Here is a 19,099-nt window from a genome sequence, read left to right on the forward strand (position 1 = left end):
CAGGTTTAAAATTTAATCTCGATGTTAATTGTTATGGGGATAAATTACTGAATTTTCCAGAATTTTCTGGAATTTTTTAGGCTTTTTTGGGATTTATTTAAGCGAGAAATGAATTTTTCAAGAGGAAAAGGATATACTTATAAGGTGAAAATGAGTTTTAAACCAATTTTTACTCTTCCAGGGGCTTTTTGTAATTATGAGTTGCAATTATATCCCTAATGACAGCTCTCGGTAGTGGCATAGACACATTATGTAAATTTGGTAGGGACTTAAGTGAAAATGAGCATGGTATTTTTGTGATTTTAGGAAACATCAGAGGACAGAGAATGCGCAAGGCACATATACGCAATTACTTTTGGGTGGCGTCATGCGGCAATTTCTTGTTTTTAAGAAGGACGTTAATGCAAAATCGCTAGAGAAATTTTTGGGCGGTCGACGTGGCCTCAATTCGGCCGTCGGATTAGAATCCAACATCGCTTGATGATGGGCACCACCGGGAGGTAAGTTCACCGCCCGCGTGGCGCGTACAATGCGCTCACACGGGCGGTGATGTGGCGTTCTGTGATTGGTTTGCACAGTGACAGGAATGCACCTTACATGCATTGCACAATGTACCAAGCCGCTTTTTCTGATCTTTTCCTCTTTGTTTTTATTCTTCGCTAGGGGATACGTGGCGCTCAGAGATCAAACCCGAAAAAAGGAATTCAAAATGTGCCCACCAATGAGAAGACGACACATCATGGCGTGTTTCAAAAGAAAATATTTAAATAAATGGATTTAAATCCAACGGTTAAAATTGGTTTAAATTCATTTATTAATAACTTTTGATCCTGAAGTCCAATTGAGATGATTTTTTATGGATTTTCTCATCTTGATCCCCTCTTTCTATCTATTTAGTTGGATCATTCAGATCAGGCCTACATTGATGGATAAAAATTAATTACTAATTAGGGGTAAAATGATTCTTGTAACCGTCACCTGTAATCCGCGCAGGTGTGTCCGCACCCCCTGAAGTGGACGAGAAAGAAAGGATTTCTCGGAGTTATTGCGGAACCAGACCCAGGAGTTTACTTTCCCGTATGAGCATTCGGTACATGTATAAGTCCGTGGAAGAGTCAAAGGTTCCGATTTAAGGAAAACTCCCCCCTAATCTTAGATGGGTCGTCTGAGGGTTCGGCGCGGTTCATTGCTGTGCTTACACACTAGGCTACCCTTCTCCGAAAGCTCCGCGAGACCACCTATCACTAGTCTTCGGCCGGGAGGGGTTTATGGCACAAAAAGGCCGGGACGCTGGCTCCCGCAGAGGGAAGCCCAACGAATGTCAGATGCAAAGCCCCGCACCTCATTAAGATCATATTGGCATACTCTCCCAAAAAAGAAAGAGCAGACCCCATTGAAGACGAGAGTGAGGGGGTCATTTTTGATGGTTCTCTATTGCAGCTGCAAGACAGAGAGGAGCTCCAGCTTGGATCAACCTGTTTGGTACTTTTTCATTCTTTGTATTTGAATTTTTAGTGTATTTTGGATGTTGTTAGTTGAATCTCTTAATCGTTCATCCTGATTTTTGTCCAAACTTCTAAATGGCTTGGCTTGAGCGGCATGTACAAGCCCTGACTAGGATTGAGAGGATAAATTGAGAGATTTACCTATCTATTCCAAGTGCATAACAAGAAAACTATAAAAAAAACAAATAAAAGGGTTATTTTTATAGGAAATTAAACTTCGCATTTGATCATCAAGTAGAGTAGTCATTCCTGAATTATCAAACCTACAAACAAACCAAAAAAAAATCTAAATTTTCTTCTTAATCTCTTTAATTGAATTCTTGATCCTTTCCATTAGATCAATTAATTCAATTTAGAGCCCCTTATTTCTTCTACTCCTCTCATCTATTCTACCCCCCTTTTCGAATTTCTCCTCTAATTAGGGTAATTTTATCTCTGTGAATATTAAATTAACCCCTATTAGGTTCAAATTATTCAAGAAGAACATCAATTGGATTCCTTACAAGCTTCCCTTGGACGATACTCGTACTTATCACTACACATCTTAAGTAGGTTTTTATAAATTTTATTGTATAACCTAAAATTGACAATGACGAGGGTTTAAAATGTTATAAAATGCAGCCCTATTTTTGGCCTATCAATTACTAAAAGAAAGAGATACTAGGGAGTTATAGATGCGGTGCCTCTTAAGTAACTTAGTGCTATCTATATTGGATAATGAAATCGATAATGAACTACCTATGAAAGAATTAACCTTTTTTTCAATTGCAAGTAAATAATGATACATTAGTCAGAATATTAGGATTTGTTAAAATGAATGAAACAAGGGGAATAGGTCTACTCTATTTTGTATTAACAGATTTGTATTTAGAAGAAATGGACATCTTTTTTATATGACGTAATAGCTAAATCTGGATTAAACAGCTTTTTGGTGTAGATTCCTTAATACGATTATTCTAGGGTTTACAGAAAACTGTCCCCAAGTTAAATCAAATATTGAGATTAGACTGTGTTCTTCCTCATGGGGATTGACTGCTAAAGTGCATGCTGGAAGACGAGGAGGTTGAACTCTTAGGCCGTGGCGTGGTATGTTATTTATTAATATGGAGGGGCACCTATAGTGGGAAAGGCCCAAAAATATCATTAATTTGTAATGAAAATGGGTCTATGATTTGGGTGTGTCTGCTTATCATGTGTACGTGTGTATTTGAAGATATTATGTGACGTAGGACGACTACGGGTAGGCGAGGAAGGGCGGGACGACAGGACTAAGGGTAGGATGGGTGTGAGGGATAAAACAATCCAGAAATTCACGGTCGGCTTCGGACTTTAAAACCGATGAAAAATCTGGTGGTGCAGCTCCGACCCTTATCGAGGGCAGGAGTACTGTCTTCCCCCACCGCGACGATGCCTAAGCACCGAAATCAATAAGTCGGATTCGCGTCGCGAGGAAACACTCGAGAGGGAGGTAGAAGAAGCGGAGAATCCAAACCAATTCAGATTCCGACGGCGGTGAAACTTCCCGAGAAAGCACTAGACGGAGAACACTTCGACACCAAAGAGTTCAGGCGTACCTCGGCACCGTAGTGCGTGAAGAGGTTGTGGGCAATTCTGATCGTGATGAAGCTGGGCGAATCCGAGCGTTGAACGGCCCACTGAATGACGATGTGGCTGGACGTTCCGGGCATTGAACGGCCCTGGCTGAGTGCGGTTGTCGTGGGCAAAGCGTCAAGCATGGGCGAACACCCGCGCGCGCGAAGCGCATGCGGCTCGAAGCGCGGACGGCGCTCAGATGGCTCGAAGTGCGAATGGCGGGCGGGAGGCGCACGGATGGCGCACGGGCTGCGTGCAAGGGCGTGCGGACGTGCGCGGGCATGCGCGGGCGGCGCGCGGATGTGCGCGAGCCTGCGTGGGCAGTGCGTGGGCAGCGCGCTGGCGCGTCGTGGCGGCGCGCGGGCGCAGCGCGGGCGAAGCGCACGGGCGCAGCGGGGCGCGCGTGACGGCGCGGGCGGCGCGCGACGGCGCGGGCGCGCGCGGACGTCGCGGGCGGCGCGCGACGCAGGCGCGGCGCGCGGGCGGCCTGAGTGTCTCCTTGGCGGGGCAACCCTTGCAGCCTTGGGCGAGAGAGGGAGAGGGTGAGAGAAAGAGAGAGAAGAGGGGAGGCTGACGTCGCAAGGCCGCGGCCGTGACGGCAGCGGCGGCGATGACGGCGGCTGGGATTTGAAGGTGGAGGAGAGGGGAGGCTGGAATTAAACAAAAACTGAATTCTTGAATTATGACTGCCTAAGAGTTTCTTGAAAACAATGGCCTTTATATAGGCCTTGGAGGAAAGAGAAAATGACGAGAAAACAAAGACGTGCGCCGTGTCACGCCAAAGGGCAGTTTTGGATCTGCGTTTGGCGTCGTGTCATGATGCGCGTGGGGACGTGCACGGGTGGAGACGTGGTGGTCGACGGTTGCGGCGTGTTGACTCCTGTGTTGACTCCTGTTGACTGTGGTGGGTTGACTTTCGTTGATCGCGGTGACGTGTTTGACGCTGAAGTGTTGGCGTCCTCGCCATCATTATGGCAGATTATGTTCACCAATAAATGGGATCTTGGTCTATTTAAATCATAGATGTATTCTCCACTCTCATTTTTTTTATTCAATTGATTCATAGAAGAAAAAGGTAGAAGGAGGAGCTTGTGGTCATGCCACCCCGGATGTAGCCTACCCTCATTAGTCTTTCGTTGAGGATTTAGGCGAAGTGGGTTAACAAAAGTCACGATCGGTAGGTTGAAAGCCAGATGCTAGGGCACGCTGGTTCAGATCCAGCTCGTGACAAGAGCATGGCTATAGAGAGGGATGAACTCATCAGATAGCTGTCAGCTAGTCTTGCACTTCCTTATTCACTCTTGAACTACATGAATGCGCTTCAGAAGAGGGTTTAGGTTGATGGTGTGCTACTAGCCTAGTCTCTCCCATAGGAGGTTACCCTATGGGGCTCAACCTAGGCTTCAGAAGAGGGTTTAGGTTGATGGTGTGACAGGACCTCAAGGGAGAGTCTCTCCCACAAGAGGAAGACGCAACCCTCTTAAAGGCACAACCCCCACTTCCAAGCAACTCCTTAGCTCCGTTCATGCTACCCTTGGGGGGCATCGCTCAATTTAGCAAAGAGAAGGAAATCAGAGTGATGAAAGGGGCTAGTCCACCTTGTCGATCTTTCGGATTCAGTCTGAGTGGGGCTGTTCATTACAGTCTATTTTGAGCATTCGTCGGATTTTATTTATATCACTTGAAAGCATTTGTCGGATTAAGTTAAAGGCTAGATTTATCAGGGCTTCTTCTTAGTCAATAGCTCATATTTAAGAATAGTATCAGCATCTTGAGTTCCTAAGTCAACAACATTTCTAGAGCGTGTGCCTACCCAGTCCTCATTTGCATCATAGACATTATCTCTTTTCGAATTCTGTGGTAGTCCTAGTCTTATGTTTATATTTATCTTTCCAATCCATAGTTTTTTCCAATCTATTTGGAAATTAACTTCAGCGGATATATGCTTCGTTATAGATGGATCTGCATATTGCTTTTTAGCCCAGTCCGCTGTGATTAAATCTTTAGCAGGCCCCTTGTGTTTAAGAATAGTTCCCTCATCTTCTATTTTCAACATGCAGCTTTTAGGTGCTAAGAAGATACCTTTCTTGATATGCTTTTCTAGTTTAAACTTAACCAATTTGGTGGAAGAGACTAAATCGTCAGAAAGAGGATTTCATAGAACTATGGAGTCAGTATCAGTATAATAACAGTCTGATCTAGATATGTGTGGATACATATGAATACGAGCACGAGCTGTGATAGCAGCAACGAAGTGAACGGTCAACATCTTAGGAGCTTTCCAGTCATTGTCATCTATAGAGTAACAATTGGTAATGGAGTTAACAATATAGTAATGATCAGTAAGCTTCTCTGTAGATTGAATGTATCTTTTATCATCAATTCCTCGTATTATTTTTTATTGCACATCTCCATTACAGTACTTTCAGGATTTAAGTCTACCATAGAGCGAGTTCATTAGTATTTTATAAATATATGTCATTGGTGCATCACCTCTTTTCTTAGCACCGAGTCTGCTTTTATATAGGTCTGAGACGATACCTTCGAAAGGACTAGGTTTTTTCTCAAACAAATAGCCCCTAAGAGGAATTATATCGTAACCTAAATTACATGCGAACTTCAACTCTTCGCTATAAAAGACTCCAATGAATCTACCTGTAGGAAAGATTAAAGTACCAAACTTGTCCTTATATGGCATGAACGGATGTTCTATAGTACTTGGACATACAGCATAGGCTTCAACAAATCCAAATAAGTTCTCCAAATCAGACTCTTCCAAATTATTATGCCAGACAACGATCCCTGAAGGCATCGGATAGATTTCATAATATAAGGATAGAGAGATTTCACATCATAATAGTAAATATTTTCACCATATGGCTTATATACATCGACATGCCCTCCATAATAGCCTCATCTAATAAAGGTGTCTTTGTTTTTAGTAGGTATATTGATATGAAAGATTTTATCATCACAATATTTCTTATGAAAGATTTTAACGGAAAGGGCTGAGACTGTCATCACATCCTCGATATCAATCTCATTATTAGACCAATAAATATCTTGAGCATTTTTCATCACACCTCCTAAGATAAGAAATTCCTGACGAAGATTGTTAACTATAGCCTCTCTATGATCCTTAATATTATCGACACTCAAAGAAGAATATGGGATAGAACCTTTATAGCCTAATTCAGGGCATAAAGTTTTAGACAACGAGTCAAGAGTGCTAGTAAGCAATGTGTAAGTATCTCTAAAATGGATTAATAAATTATTGCCAACATAGACTTTCAACTCGTACAGTTTATGATTCCTCACCAAGGTTTTGATTTTATACTTATCACCACGATCCGTATCATAATTCATAATAAAAATGCCATCAAATCTTAAAAAATTGTGAAAATAAAAAGTGTGAAATTCCCTATTTGATTTCACATATTGTTCCAAATTAAGGATAAAATCAGATAACATTTTCTCACTCCTTTCTTCAAGCTTGCGATAAAAAAATATGTGATCCTCACTAAAGAATGTATTAATCGAATAGCAAGGGATGGAAGTCAGATCATCACCAGGATTCACGACTAAGTAACCCGCTGCATAAGGGACATGAAGGTCATCCAACATTACAGTCTCTATATTGGCAACAATGAAAGGACTACATTTATGTTTATATTCGGCTTTAAGTGCGTTTATCTTATATGATATACGACACTTTTTATACTTAAGTGATTTAACATCAGGTAGACTAGCATTTCTAATATCAGAATACATAACTTTGATAATATCTCCAATCAAATTATCATATATAGTAGTAATAGGAAAAAAGTCTGATTTAAGAGGTTTGGTTTTATCAAATTCATAGGGTATATTTATGAAGATACCTTTGATCACTGCATTCTGATATTTTTTGCCGTATAACCTCACATGTTGTTCATCATTAAAATAGATCAAATTAAAATAGAACATTACCTAAAGTTTCATACAATGGAATAGCCTTCCCTAAAGTACATATTTAATCAATATTAGGTAATTTCATGATATAACCGATAGTAAATTTGACGTACTTAGACTCAATATTGTAAGCGTACTGCTCTAGTAAGAGTAGAAAGCCATATGTGAGCACTTCAAAATCTGTAATTTGAGGGTAGGGTTCTATGAAGTGCATGTAGGCATATATCTTACCAGGAAAGCAATTCTTCCATCTTGAAGTCCCAATAGAATTTAGTAATCGTTCCTAGTAACCATAATTTTGGATAGTCGAATAGGCCCTTCTGAATTGATTTCTATTTAAATTTAATGTCATGCACTTTCTCTGCAACATCAAGTCAATCAACACCTTTCTCAGCCCTATTCCTATGTATTCATTTTCCTTCTTGCTACACACCCTTATAAATCTATTGTAAAATCTTTCTTTGCAATAGTTAATCCGTCCCCACTTGTTAATCGCTGGGAGTGCATAGCGATACCCTCCTCTTTTGTTGATCGCTCAGAGGTTAATGCGATTAATTGTGAAAAATGACATGCTCATGTTTTTTTTTTTTAATATATTTCTGGGGAGCTATTTTCCCCTAAAGGGGCCCAACTTTGGAGGTGTATTTTAACCCTGTTTAACCCTGTTTAACCCTGTTTAAAACTGAATCATCTAATCAACATGGTTATATAATCATCTCAGTCAACCCAATCTGGTTGAAGACCTGCCCTTAGATGATTGATTCTGAGCTGATCCATGGCCGCCATCATGCAACAGAGGTGTCTGTCTTGGGGTTTGAACCAATCTACATGGACGTTGGTGTTTTCTCAGTGCAGGAGTGCTTGGATTGTATGAGCACCTTTTATCATTATTGGTTTAAACCTGGCTCCAATACCACTATTGGGTTCTATTGACTTGATTGATCATCTAAAGAAGATATACACAGGGAAAGCATTGAAATTGAATCATATTTAAGTCATAAAATCTAATATGATCACATCACCTTAAATGGAACAAATTCTGATCTCAATCTACGCTCTGGAAGAGTCTCTCCAAGCAATTTATGTTTCCGGCCTCTAGATGTATCCACACAATTGATGCAATGATGGATCTTCCCTTTAACTTGTAAAATCCTCCTTGAAGATCTGGTAGATCTTCTCACCATTTATTCACACTTGAGGAAGTGAGATTCTAAGAAGGTGAGAAAAAAGGGGGGAGTCACATCTGGGTAAGATGGGCACCTAAAATGGATTTACCCCTCCACTTATACTTAATATGAATCCTTTCATGAAGCGCTTATAATTTAAGAATATCTGCCGACTTCCATACAAATAAATGAAAATGTAAAAATACATAAAAATATATTTAATATATTAATATATCAATACATATTTAAATATTATCTGCCTTTTTTCTTTATTTCAAATATATTAACTCAGACAATGTGGTTGTAAAGTTGTGGCCCTTGACTTTGAATTTAAAAGTATGTTTGAACATATAAATTTTAAATATCTCTTTGGTTACACCATACGGTAGTATGTACAATCTTACATCATCTATTTAAGTAAACCTCTTCATCTACTTACTAATTCATTTTAATGAATTAGTAAAGAGAAATTATTGATAAAAGAGTGAATTCTACGGGTGGGCAACCTGCGCAGCAGGCGAGGGCACCTTCAACCAGAGTTGGATAGGCATAGGATCACGCACGGAGGGTACAAGGGTGGTCCTTCTTCGACGACGGCGGTGGTGGCTGCAAGAGGCGGCGGCAGCGGCGACGGCTCGGGAGGGGATCACTAAGGCAAACTTTCTTTTTGAAGAAGAAGACTTCAATTCAAAAGAAAATTCACCAAGTGTTTCTTACTACATTGGCCTATGTATAGGCCTTGGAGGAAAGCAAAAATAACATAAAAAAATAACTGTCAAGTCGACGTAGGTGACGTGTCAACTTGTCACGTCACAGGGTGGCTCTACAGTTGGTGTTGATGACGTGTCATGATGCGGGACATCTCGTGTGTAAGTGGAGGTGCGTCTGATGCCGTTGTGTTGACGTGGTTGCCATCAGGACAGTTCTGCAGTTGGCGTTGACGACGTGTCATGACGCGGAACATCTCCTGCGTAAGTGGGGTGCATCCGATGCCGGTGTGTTGACGTAGTCACCATCAGGACAGTTCTACAGTTGGTGTTGATGACGAGTCATGATGCGGGATGTCTCAGGTGACGATGGAGGCGCGTCCAAAGATGATCATTCAGGGAATTCTCTTTTCCTATGGGTTTTCTCAAAATATTATGAAAATGAAATACAATAAGAGCTTATAAATAATTTCCATAAAACATTGAATAAATTAATTTCCATCCTCAATATTCAAATGTTTAGGGCACGTTCAAGATTTAGGTCTGGTATCATCAGTATAGGAGGATTTCACACGATTTGATGGAGGTGATCAGATGAATACCTGGTTAAAAGTGACTATTTGTAAGGTTAAATCTTTAACTAGTGCCATTTTGGTATAGATGTGAGTTATCTTAACCAGTGAGCGCTAAGGCTAGTTCTCTTAAAGTTGTGAGTTATTCTTGGTATATTGAGTAACTAATAAGCCACCAGGTGGGAGAATAAATGATCTAACACTCTCTACAAATAAAGTTTGTGTTACATTTTTTTGTTGAGAATAACTTACCTCAAGTAAATTTTTTAATCTTGACATGGGGTTTGAGGCACAATATTAAATCTCTTCCAGGAATAACAAAAAACTATTGAGAAACTTGGGGATAGGTTCCTCTCAAAAGTGTTTTAAGTGATTCCAAATTTATTCATAGGATATGACCAAATTGAAAAAATGCTCAGAATTTTATCTTTAATTTATATTTGGTGGTGAAAAATTATGTGTTCCCATGCATCAACAACAGAACTTCAGTTATTTGTGAATGATCTTAATGGCAAAAAAAGTTTTTTATCAATACTGGCACCTGATTAATTTATCTAAAATATACCCTAATTCATGATGTAAAAAACTTTTTAATTCTCTACATTCATTTTCACCCATTTTCTGCTTGGGTTAATATTATAAATGTAAATCATGGGAATAATAAGCCAGTGAACATGTTCAAACTATAAATCAATGAGATATTTATTGGGAGGATATATTTGAAACACAGTTGAGAGACTAATATTCAGAGATATCTTTGAAGAACATATTAGGCGTATGTTTCCTTCTTGAGGTAAAATACTGTAAAATCCTAAATGGATCTAAGGTAAATCATACAAACCGGTGTATCGATTTGAATTTATTTACTATTTATAGTGTTTTGAAGATCAGTTTGTTATTGGCGTTGTGTCTAGAAAATATATCAATTTTTAAAAACTTAGATATTTCTCGAAGTCTATGAGTAAGATAACTTATCTTCCTGTATCTTAATCTTGGTGGACATAAGAAGTTAAAGTAGTTGTTATTTGGTGGAAAGATGTAGCCACCGACCTACAGTTATCCTTAAACTTAAGTGCTTGGTGGAGAACAAGCGAAAGATCCTTTAGAGAATATTTATTTAAATAGAAAACTGTGATATGTGCATGTCATGAAACCACACAAAATTATTATTACATATTCACTTGAATTTACTGCATGCTAGATTCAACACAAGTTACTTTATAATTTACATCAGATTATCTAATCCTCGAGATAATTTCACTCAAATATCATGTCAGAAAGAAAGATCATAAGTGAGATAATATGCTTCCATGTCATGTCGACATAATTTGTGAGCTGATGGGAAATGAGCTACTTGTGCCAGAATGAATAAAGCAAAGCTAATGAGAAATGGGCGAAACTCTATCATGCTGCCTTTTATTGTTCCGTTTGGTCATTCAGGACCTGTTATTTTAATACTTTAAGTCATTATTCATGATAACTATAATTTAATTGCTTAAAGGATAACCAGTTTTTCTAATAATGCCTGAGGGTACCGGATTAGGTTTTTCTCTTCAATCAATTTATCCAAATTAAATATTGGAACAATATTTAATTATAAAATTATAATTAAATAATTCTTTTTCAATGAATGGATTTATTTTTCATTATAAAAAGCCATGCTCCACATGCAAAACTTTGGTCAATGCGTCTGGCATGCCCACGGAATGGCACCAAATCCAAGTTATTTTCCCAGATCAAAGTCAACGCTCTAATACGAGCTCTGGCCCACCCTACACAAAGAATTGGTGAGATCCAACGTGCGCACTACGCGTCTCTCTCTATAAAACAACGCTTTGTCCGTTGCCAAGCTTTTAAAATTGTTAACTTGTTGAAATATATATACACATATATAAATATATGTCCTGTTCCGCTCTCTAGCTGTTTCTCTCTCTACATCTATTTCGCTCTCTTTCTCTCTCTCTCTTCCTGTTCCAATCCTTCTGTTTCTCTCTCTATCTCCCTCTCTCTTTCTTCCTCGCTCTCTCTTGTCCAACTCTCTTCCTAGCTCCCTCAATCTCTCTCTTTCTCTCTCTTGTCCAACTCTCTATCTTCCTCGTTCTCTCAATCTCTCTCTTCTCCAACTCTCTATCTTCCTCGCTCTTCCAATCTCTCTCTCTCTCTTGTCCAACTCTCTTCCTCGCTCTCTCAATCTCTCTCTTGTCCAACTCTCTATCTTCCTGGCTCTCTCAATCTCCTTTCTCTTGTCCAACTCTCTCTCTATCTTCCTTGCTCTCTCAATCTCCCTCTCTCTCTTGTCCAACTCTATCTCTCTATTTTCCTCTGTCTCGTGTCCCACACACTCTATCTCCCTCTCTGTCTTGTCCCACGCTCACCCTCCATTTTCCACTGTTGTCCCACACTCCATCTAACTTTTTCTCTCTCTGTCGCTCTCTCTCTTTCTCTCTATCTCCCTCTTTCTCTCTCTGCTACTCTCTCTCTGCGGCGCTCTCCTCTCTCTACCTCCCGTTTTCTATCTTTCTCCCTCATTTCTCTATCGCTCTCTCTATCTCCCTCTTTCCCTCTGTGTCATTCTCTCTCCTTCTATCTCCCTCATTCTCTCTGTCGCTCTCTCCCAATCTCCCTCTTTCTCTCTCTGTTACTCAGTTTATCTCCTTTTTTCTCTATCTATCTCGCTCTTTCTCTCTCTGTTACTCTTTTTAGCTCCTTCTCTCTCTATCTATCTCCCTCTTTCTCTCTCTATCGCTCTCTCTCTTTCCATCTATGTCTCTCTCTCTCTGTCGAACTCTCTCTTTCCACCTCTGTCTCTCTCTCTCTGTCGAAGTCTCTCTTGCCATCTCTGTCTCTCTCTCTCTCTCTCTGTCGAACTCTCTCTTTCCATCTCTGTCTCTCTCTCTCTCTCTGTCGAACTCTCTCTTTCCATCTCTGTCTCTCTCTCTCTGTCGAACTCTCTCTTTCCATCTCTGTCTCTCTCTCTCTGTCGAACTCTCTCTTTCCATCTCTGTCTCTCTCTGTCGAACTCTCTCTTTCCATCTCTGTCTCTCTCTCTCTGTCGAACTCTCTCTTTCCATCTCTGTCTCTCTCTCTCTCTCTGTCGAACTCTCTCTTTCCATCTCTATCTCTCTCTCTCTGTCGCTTTCGCTCTTCTATCTCCCACTGTCTCTCTATCTTCCTCTCTCTCACTCTCTGTCCCTCTGTTTCTCTCTCTCTCACTCTCTCTATCTTCCTCGCTCTAACTCTCCGTCCCCTCTCTTTCTCTCTCTCTCACTCTCTCTCTATCTTCCTCTCTTTCACTCTCTCTTCCTCTCTTTCTCTCTTTCTCTCTGTCGCTCTATTTTTCTATCTCTCTCACTCTCCCTTTCTCTATCAATAAGATTACACGACCTCTCTCCACAACTAATTACAATATTGTCTACCCTGGAAAGTCGTCGTTGGCGGTATCCTTCTCCTCGAGGAATCAAACAAACTCACCACAGAGGAGGATAATCATCCTGATTTTCCGACTACAGTCTGATAACTTCAGCCACCGGATAACTTTCCAACCTCGTTGCTGCCAAAAGGAACGAGAAGATCAGTGGGAACTTGTATTCCAGACGACAAAGCGAGCACCTCATGGAGTTGCCAACTCCTCCGCCGGCAATTGAGATTCTTCCTAGCCATGAATTTCATCCAATTCCCAGGTCTGAATTGGGCTCATTCCCTTCCTCTGATCTTGATAGAGGGAAGCAGGAATCAACGATCGATATCTCTCACTTCGGCGTTCGGGTAACAGTCTTTTCTCTCGTCTCTACGCATTTACTTGGTGGGATTTTCTTTCTTTCGCTGTCTGGGCAAATATCGAAGCAATGGATCTTGTCAGCGGAATGAACTACAGAGTTCATCGAGAGTTCATCCACTTACGGGTATATGTTTAATGTATGCGAGTTCAAATCCATATTCAATTTATCTCTCCGACCTGAAGAAGAGATTTTCTTGCATTTATATGATGATCCGATGAGTTGCCTGTAGCTCTTTATTAAGATTCGTTTGTACTCGGGTAATTCGTCGTGTTTTGGTTTGCAATTTAAGATTTGCGTTTGAAAAGACGTTTGCATCGCCATGGGAATACTGTTACCGATGAGCGCTTGAAGTCGTTTCATTTTCCTTCGTCTAGTTTTCTTCTTTCATCATTCATCGGTTAAGTCCGTTACTTTTAACGCCGAACGAATTTCTATATTCCAAGGATAAAGCTTTCAACATGCCGTAGAAAGAAACGCTTGCATGTCATTAAAATAAACGATGACCTCTTCGGTAGCATATCTTCGGTAAGAATTTTTTCAGAGAACTGGTTCATATTTTTTCTTTGAAACTGATGTTGAATTCCAAAATTCTCTCTCTCGTAAAGGATGTTGAAATTCACATGAGCTTGTATATGTTTTATTTGGGAAGGAGATCTGAACTTGGAGAAGCTCCTTTGATTTTCCTTTGAGTGGAGCGTAGGGAACAAAATCCTGATTGAGACCTGTATATTGTAGAAAAAATCTTGCTTTTTACGCGTGCGAAGTGTTGATGATCAAAATATGTATCCAACCAAGCTCAAGAATCTACCAAGAGTATAGGGATGAGAGTAAATAAAACCCGCACACTGATTGGAGAGAACAACCTTCTTGAATGGGATGATAAATGTTCACAATAGAGGTCCAAAATAGCTGGTACAAAAGGAGAAAAGAGAACAAGTTTATCAAAGGGACTGACCAATAAGAAGATACACACTTGGTATCCCCTTCCCACAAAAGCCTCTTTGCAAGGCGTTATAATGTCTCCAACTCTTCTCCAACTCTCCAATTAGCTAGGCTTGAACCCTCCAAGGTTGCTCACATGATACTCTCAAGAATTACTTCCAGAATTCCTCTAGACTTCCACCTCAAGATGAGGCAGATACGTCATTTTAGAGAGCTCCTCGGAAGCTTCAAGAGAGCTCCCTCTCCAGAGGATTTCCACTATTTCCAAGAACATATATTAAGAACCACAAGCTTCTAGAAGAATCCATTAGTTTCTAGAATAGTCTAGAGGATTGCATAAAACTCTAGAAACATCTAGAAGGCTCTTGAAGAATCTCAAAGGTTCTCTAAGCATCTATTATATCTTAGAAGAGTCTATAAAAATCTAGATCATTAAGGAAGCTTCTAGAACATGAGAGTTAAAAAGTCAACCCTCACATGATGAATTCAACTGCATCAAATATTTACTACCCAATAGAACATTATTTTTTTCATTCAACTTCCCATACTAAATATGGCCTCAAGCGGCTACAAATCCAGCGCCTACAATGGGGATCCCTTGCAACAAAAAAAAACTCAGAAGGCCCCAACTAAAATGTTTAAACTATCGGTATAGAATCACATGAGGTGATTAATAACACCCTTTTCATTGAAATGTGTGGTCACTTTAAATTTACACTTTGCATGTAAGTGATGAGACATACTAGTGGATTTTATTTTACAAAATGAAACATAAATTTTCTCACACTATATATTAGGTTTTATCTCTGTGGTAGTGTCCTTGTTCCTTAGACATGCAACATCCCCCAATTAGTAAATTATTTATTCACAGATGGTTTTCCTGATTAAAAAAGTTACCGTCAGAAAATAGAAGTAGAATGAACATAATTAGTCAGCCTTAACTTCTGCCTCATTTACAATATCCTATTCATGTTGACCAAGAAAGCTAAGTTTTATGGCAGGAAAATGAGTATACTGGACTGGAATCATCAAAGCCTCTTCTCAATGGAAGCGGAGTCCCCCATGAGACTCTTACGATAGATAAATAATTGATAATACAGTGAAAAAATATGCTGATATTATCCTTCTTGCTGTTGAAGGTTTCATTTCAAGATTATCACTGCTTGAGAGTAGAACCCAGAACATCGAACATGGCTTGAATGAACTGAAAGCATCAATTGTGTCCATACATGTCCGAAAAAATGGCAAGCTTCCACAATTGGGCTATGTTCTACCGGAGGTATCCCTTGCCTGTTTCAATGCTTCATTTTAGGCTGAATGTTTTTTACTTTAGCATAATATATTCAATTTCTATGAGCAATATAAGGTCATTTTCTCTCAGACTTCTTTTGTCTATTTTTTCCCCATCATTCTATTGGTCATTCAAGTTCATGGGTTACCGTCTACTTCTACTTTTTTCTCCCCTCGCATTTAATTATTGCTTTAGCCAGTTTTCACGAGCTGCTCTTGCTTCAACGGTTTGTCAATTCCCTTAAACAAATGAATGGATGACAATACTTGTGCTGATATTAATCTCCTTCATCTTCATTGTGGTAAATATTTCATATATTGTTCTACATTTCGATATTTTTTATAGAAATATGCATGCTAAGATTCCTTGCATCCTAATATATTTTGTGTTTTAACTTTGTTCACCTTTCCCCACATTAAAGTGTCAAATATTATCTCCTTATGACATAAAATTCTCAATGTTCAGTTCAAGACTGGATCTCAAGTTATCCCAAACAAAGAAGAGATATGTGAAACTCAGAACCTAAAGTCAAAGTTACCAAAAGCAGTAGATGATTCCCATATTTTAGACAAAAGTCTCTTGCCCAGTTCTCTACACCACCTCAGCTCCCAGCTCAGCCCTCATCCAAAGCTCATATGCTAGCTCACTCAGCAGCTCTTTCTGATCTTCCAACTCCAAATGCTCCTCCACGAACACATGCCCACCAAAATGCACCAGTTAGGTTGTCTGATGCACAACCACCCCAAATCTCATGTTTTCATTGCCCTAACCAAGCCCTTCGAGATTCGCCAAATCAACACTATTCTCAACCACTACAGTTACACAATATGCTAACTAAGCCTTACACTGTGTCATCTCAACAAACCCAAATGCATCATGAGCTGCCACCAGCAATGCCAACTCAATACTACCCAACTCCACCACAACAAACCTATAAGCCAATTAAATTGGCACCAGCCATCACAGCTAAGCACTATCCACCCCATCAGCAAACTCTAACACCACAAGAGCTTCCACTTCCACCTCAGCACCACATCCCAACCGAGCTATCACTCAGCACGCCAACCAAGTACTATCCACTTCCATCTCAGCAGACTCAAACTCCACCTCTTCTATCCTCAAACTTGCCATTTCACCGTTACCCCACTGGACCCTACCATGGCAGACAACCACCATTTCAGGAAGCTTATGCTCTGCCTCCTGTAGCTCAGCCAATCAACCTATCGTCTTAAACGTAGATCAGGCATGGGTTGCCCATCATGCTTGTGGGTCTGGCCTAATTCACTCTCCAGGTATGCAGTAATTTCCTGAACTCTTCAGAAAACAACAGTTTCTGACGCATCCCATGTTCTCCCACAGGTCCAGAAAATGGACCATAAAGGAAGATGGTTTCAGTTGTGGACATGGTGGCTACCATGGCTACCAGATTACATGTCATGAAAGAATTTATTTAAGTGTATTTTGACATTATAATTTCATGAGTATTTATGGCTCAATATATTCATTCTCAAAATATATATGTGCGTAAAAATGTGCGCTTATTTTTTAAATATATGAGTCTATTTAAGTATCGTTTCATTATTTTTGTGCATCTACGCAAGCCATTAAGGCTTGAGAAAATACCAAGGGATCTATGAAGGAAATGTGTTGAAATTTCTAAAATATTGATTAGACAGCTAAGTAATTAGTATAGAGACTCGATTAAAAAACTAATCAAAAGCATTTTATTGCATCTCTATCTATGAAAATCTATTGTAGTCAGTGATGCATTAATGAACTATTTTCTACATTCACATATTCTCAGAAGAAATAAATATTTTGGAATATCATGGTTCTTTTCCATCATAATCAATCATTCATTCATTCATTGTGTAGATATCATAATATCTACAGTGCTATTTTTATTTATTATGTTCTTTTAGATTTGGTTAATGTTATGGTAATAAAATAAAAATACTTTTACATATTACCTGATGTATCACATTTAGTTTATATTCATCGTAATTATGATGCATGTCACTACAAACCCAGCAAAGTAGAATGTTGGAAATTTTTATTTAATCATGTCATAAGTGTTTTATGTTCAAGTGTTTTGAAATGTTTTCACACCGGGCATATTTGACTTCATACTTCTGCCCCTTCAAATGGGATGACTAAAAGGAGAGAGCATATAAGGGAATTTATTTTCCTCTCTCTCTTATCTCTCCATCCTTTATTACAACTCATGTATAGAGCCTTACATCTGTACTGGATATTTCCCTGTCCTATAACCTCTGGTACTATCTCCCTTTCAAGAATATTCACCCCCAACACTAGCCCATAAACTAAATCTTCAAGTTTAACCACAAAGAATTATCTTTCAGTCATAGAGCATCAACACCTCAACAATCAAAATAGAGTATCCTATTTGTTCACCCCAAAAGCCTTAAAGGAGATTAATCACATTCTTCTAAATGTATTATTTGAAATAAATATATGAAATACTGAATCAGATTTCCTAAAAAAATGATTTCCTGATCAAATAAAACGCACCTATTAGACATCCTCTAATCAATATTAATGGGTCTTTTTTAATCCAATCCGTAAAGTACATAGGATTCACATATGCAGAAACCTCTCATTTCATCACAAAAATCCACCCAATAAAACTTTCTAATTTATTCTAAAATAAGTTTATATTTCATTTTCAGGCAAAATAAATAATTACAACCAATTTAATCTAATTTTATCAAAATTCAACCATCCTCACATTTTTCTCTTATTTATAAAAACTTATTTTATCTAAATGTGATCTATGAAGCTAAATATGATATATTATTCACTTAAACAAGAAATAATAAATATTTAATCTTATAAGTTAATATTTCACCAATATATCTCAAAACATATTTCATAATCTGACAATATGAACTTAAAAAACAAGTATATCTAAGCATTTTATGCTTAAAAGTTCTCCTCAATTTAGAGTCACTTTGTCCTTCAATAATCACTTCAATACAACATTTTGAAGTCCTGAAATATTTACAATTGAAACTTAAATGTATGTTAATTCATCTTGAAGTTTTAAAACTCAATTTAAATATTTACACATTTTGAATCTGTTTTAAAAAATTTTAGTCATTTTCTTTTACTTGATTTATGATATTTTTTAGTTCCTGATGTATTTTAAGTACCTTGAATTTTAAGTCAATCAGATATATTCTCTACTGTTTTCTTCCAATACCTGATTTGGGGTATTTGTTTGGAGGTTGTAATGTATCTGATCTGTTAACTTTCATGTCTAATGTTAAATATTATTAAGAGGGATAAATTAATCTGCATTGTTTTATTAACTTTTCTTATTGCCTCATTATTTTTTCATTCCTTCAATAAACTTGTCGTTGTCTTTTGATCATGTAGCAAAGAATTTCATCAAACATGAAATTGAGCATACAGGTAGGTATCTATCTTATGAAAATTGTGATAATACTGAAACTGTGAAAATAGAATATTCAAATTCAAGGAAAAATATCAAAGAACATATTTATTTTACTTTGATATATTCAATGCATGAATATAGAATCACAAAATGATTCTAAAAATATCTTCCAGGG

At 38.6% G+C, this 19,099-nt stretch overlaps 1 protein-coding gene and 1 long non-coding RNA gene across 2 annotated transcripts; both read left to right on the forward strand.

The window, feature by feature from the left end:
* Window positions 1-958: 958 nt before the first annotated feature.
* On the forward strand, window positions 959-2,451 carry LOC144709075 (uncharacterized). The gene is given in 3 exon segments (XM_078582479.1): window positions 959-1,090; window positions 1,157-1,405; window positions 2,443-2,451. Coding segments are annotated over 3 exon segments (390 nt in total).
* Window positions 2,452-12,930: 10,479 nt separating this feature from the next.
* LOC144709704 (uncharacterized) lies at window positions 12,931-16,025 on the forward strand. Its single transcript, XR_013583093.1, has 3 exons — window positions 12,931-13,259; window positions 15,217-15,494; window positions 15,972-16,025. It is a non-coding gene; the product is annotated as an uncharacterized LOC144709704 (long non-coding RNA).
* Window positions 16,026-19,099: the final 3,074 nt, after the last annotated feature.

This window comes from Wolffia australiana, chromosome 11 (genome assembly GCF_029677425.1).
Source record: "Wolffia australiana isolate 7733 chromosome 11, ASM2967742v1".
NCBI lineage: Eukaryota > Viridiplantae > Streptophyta > Magnoliopsida > Alismatales > Araceae > Wolffia > Wolffia australiana.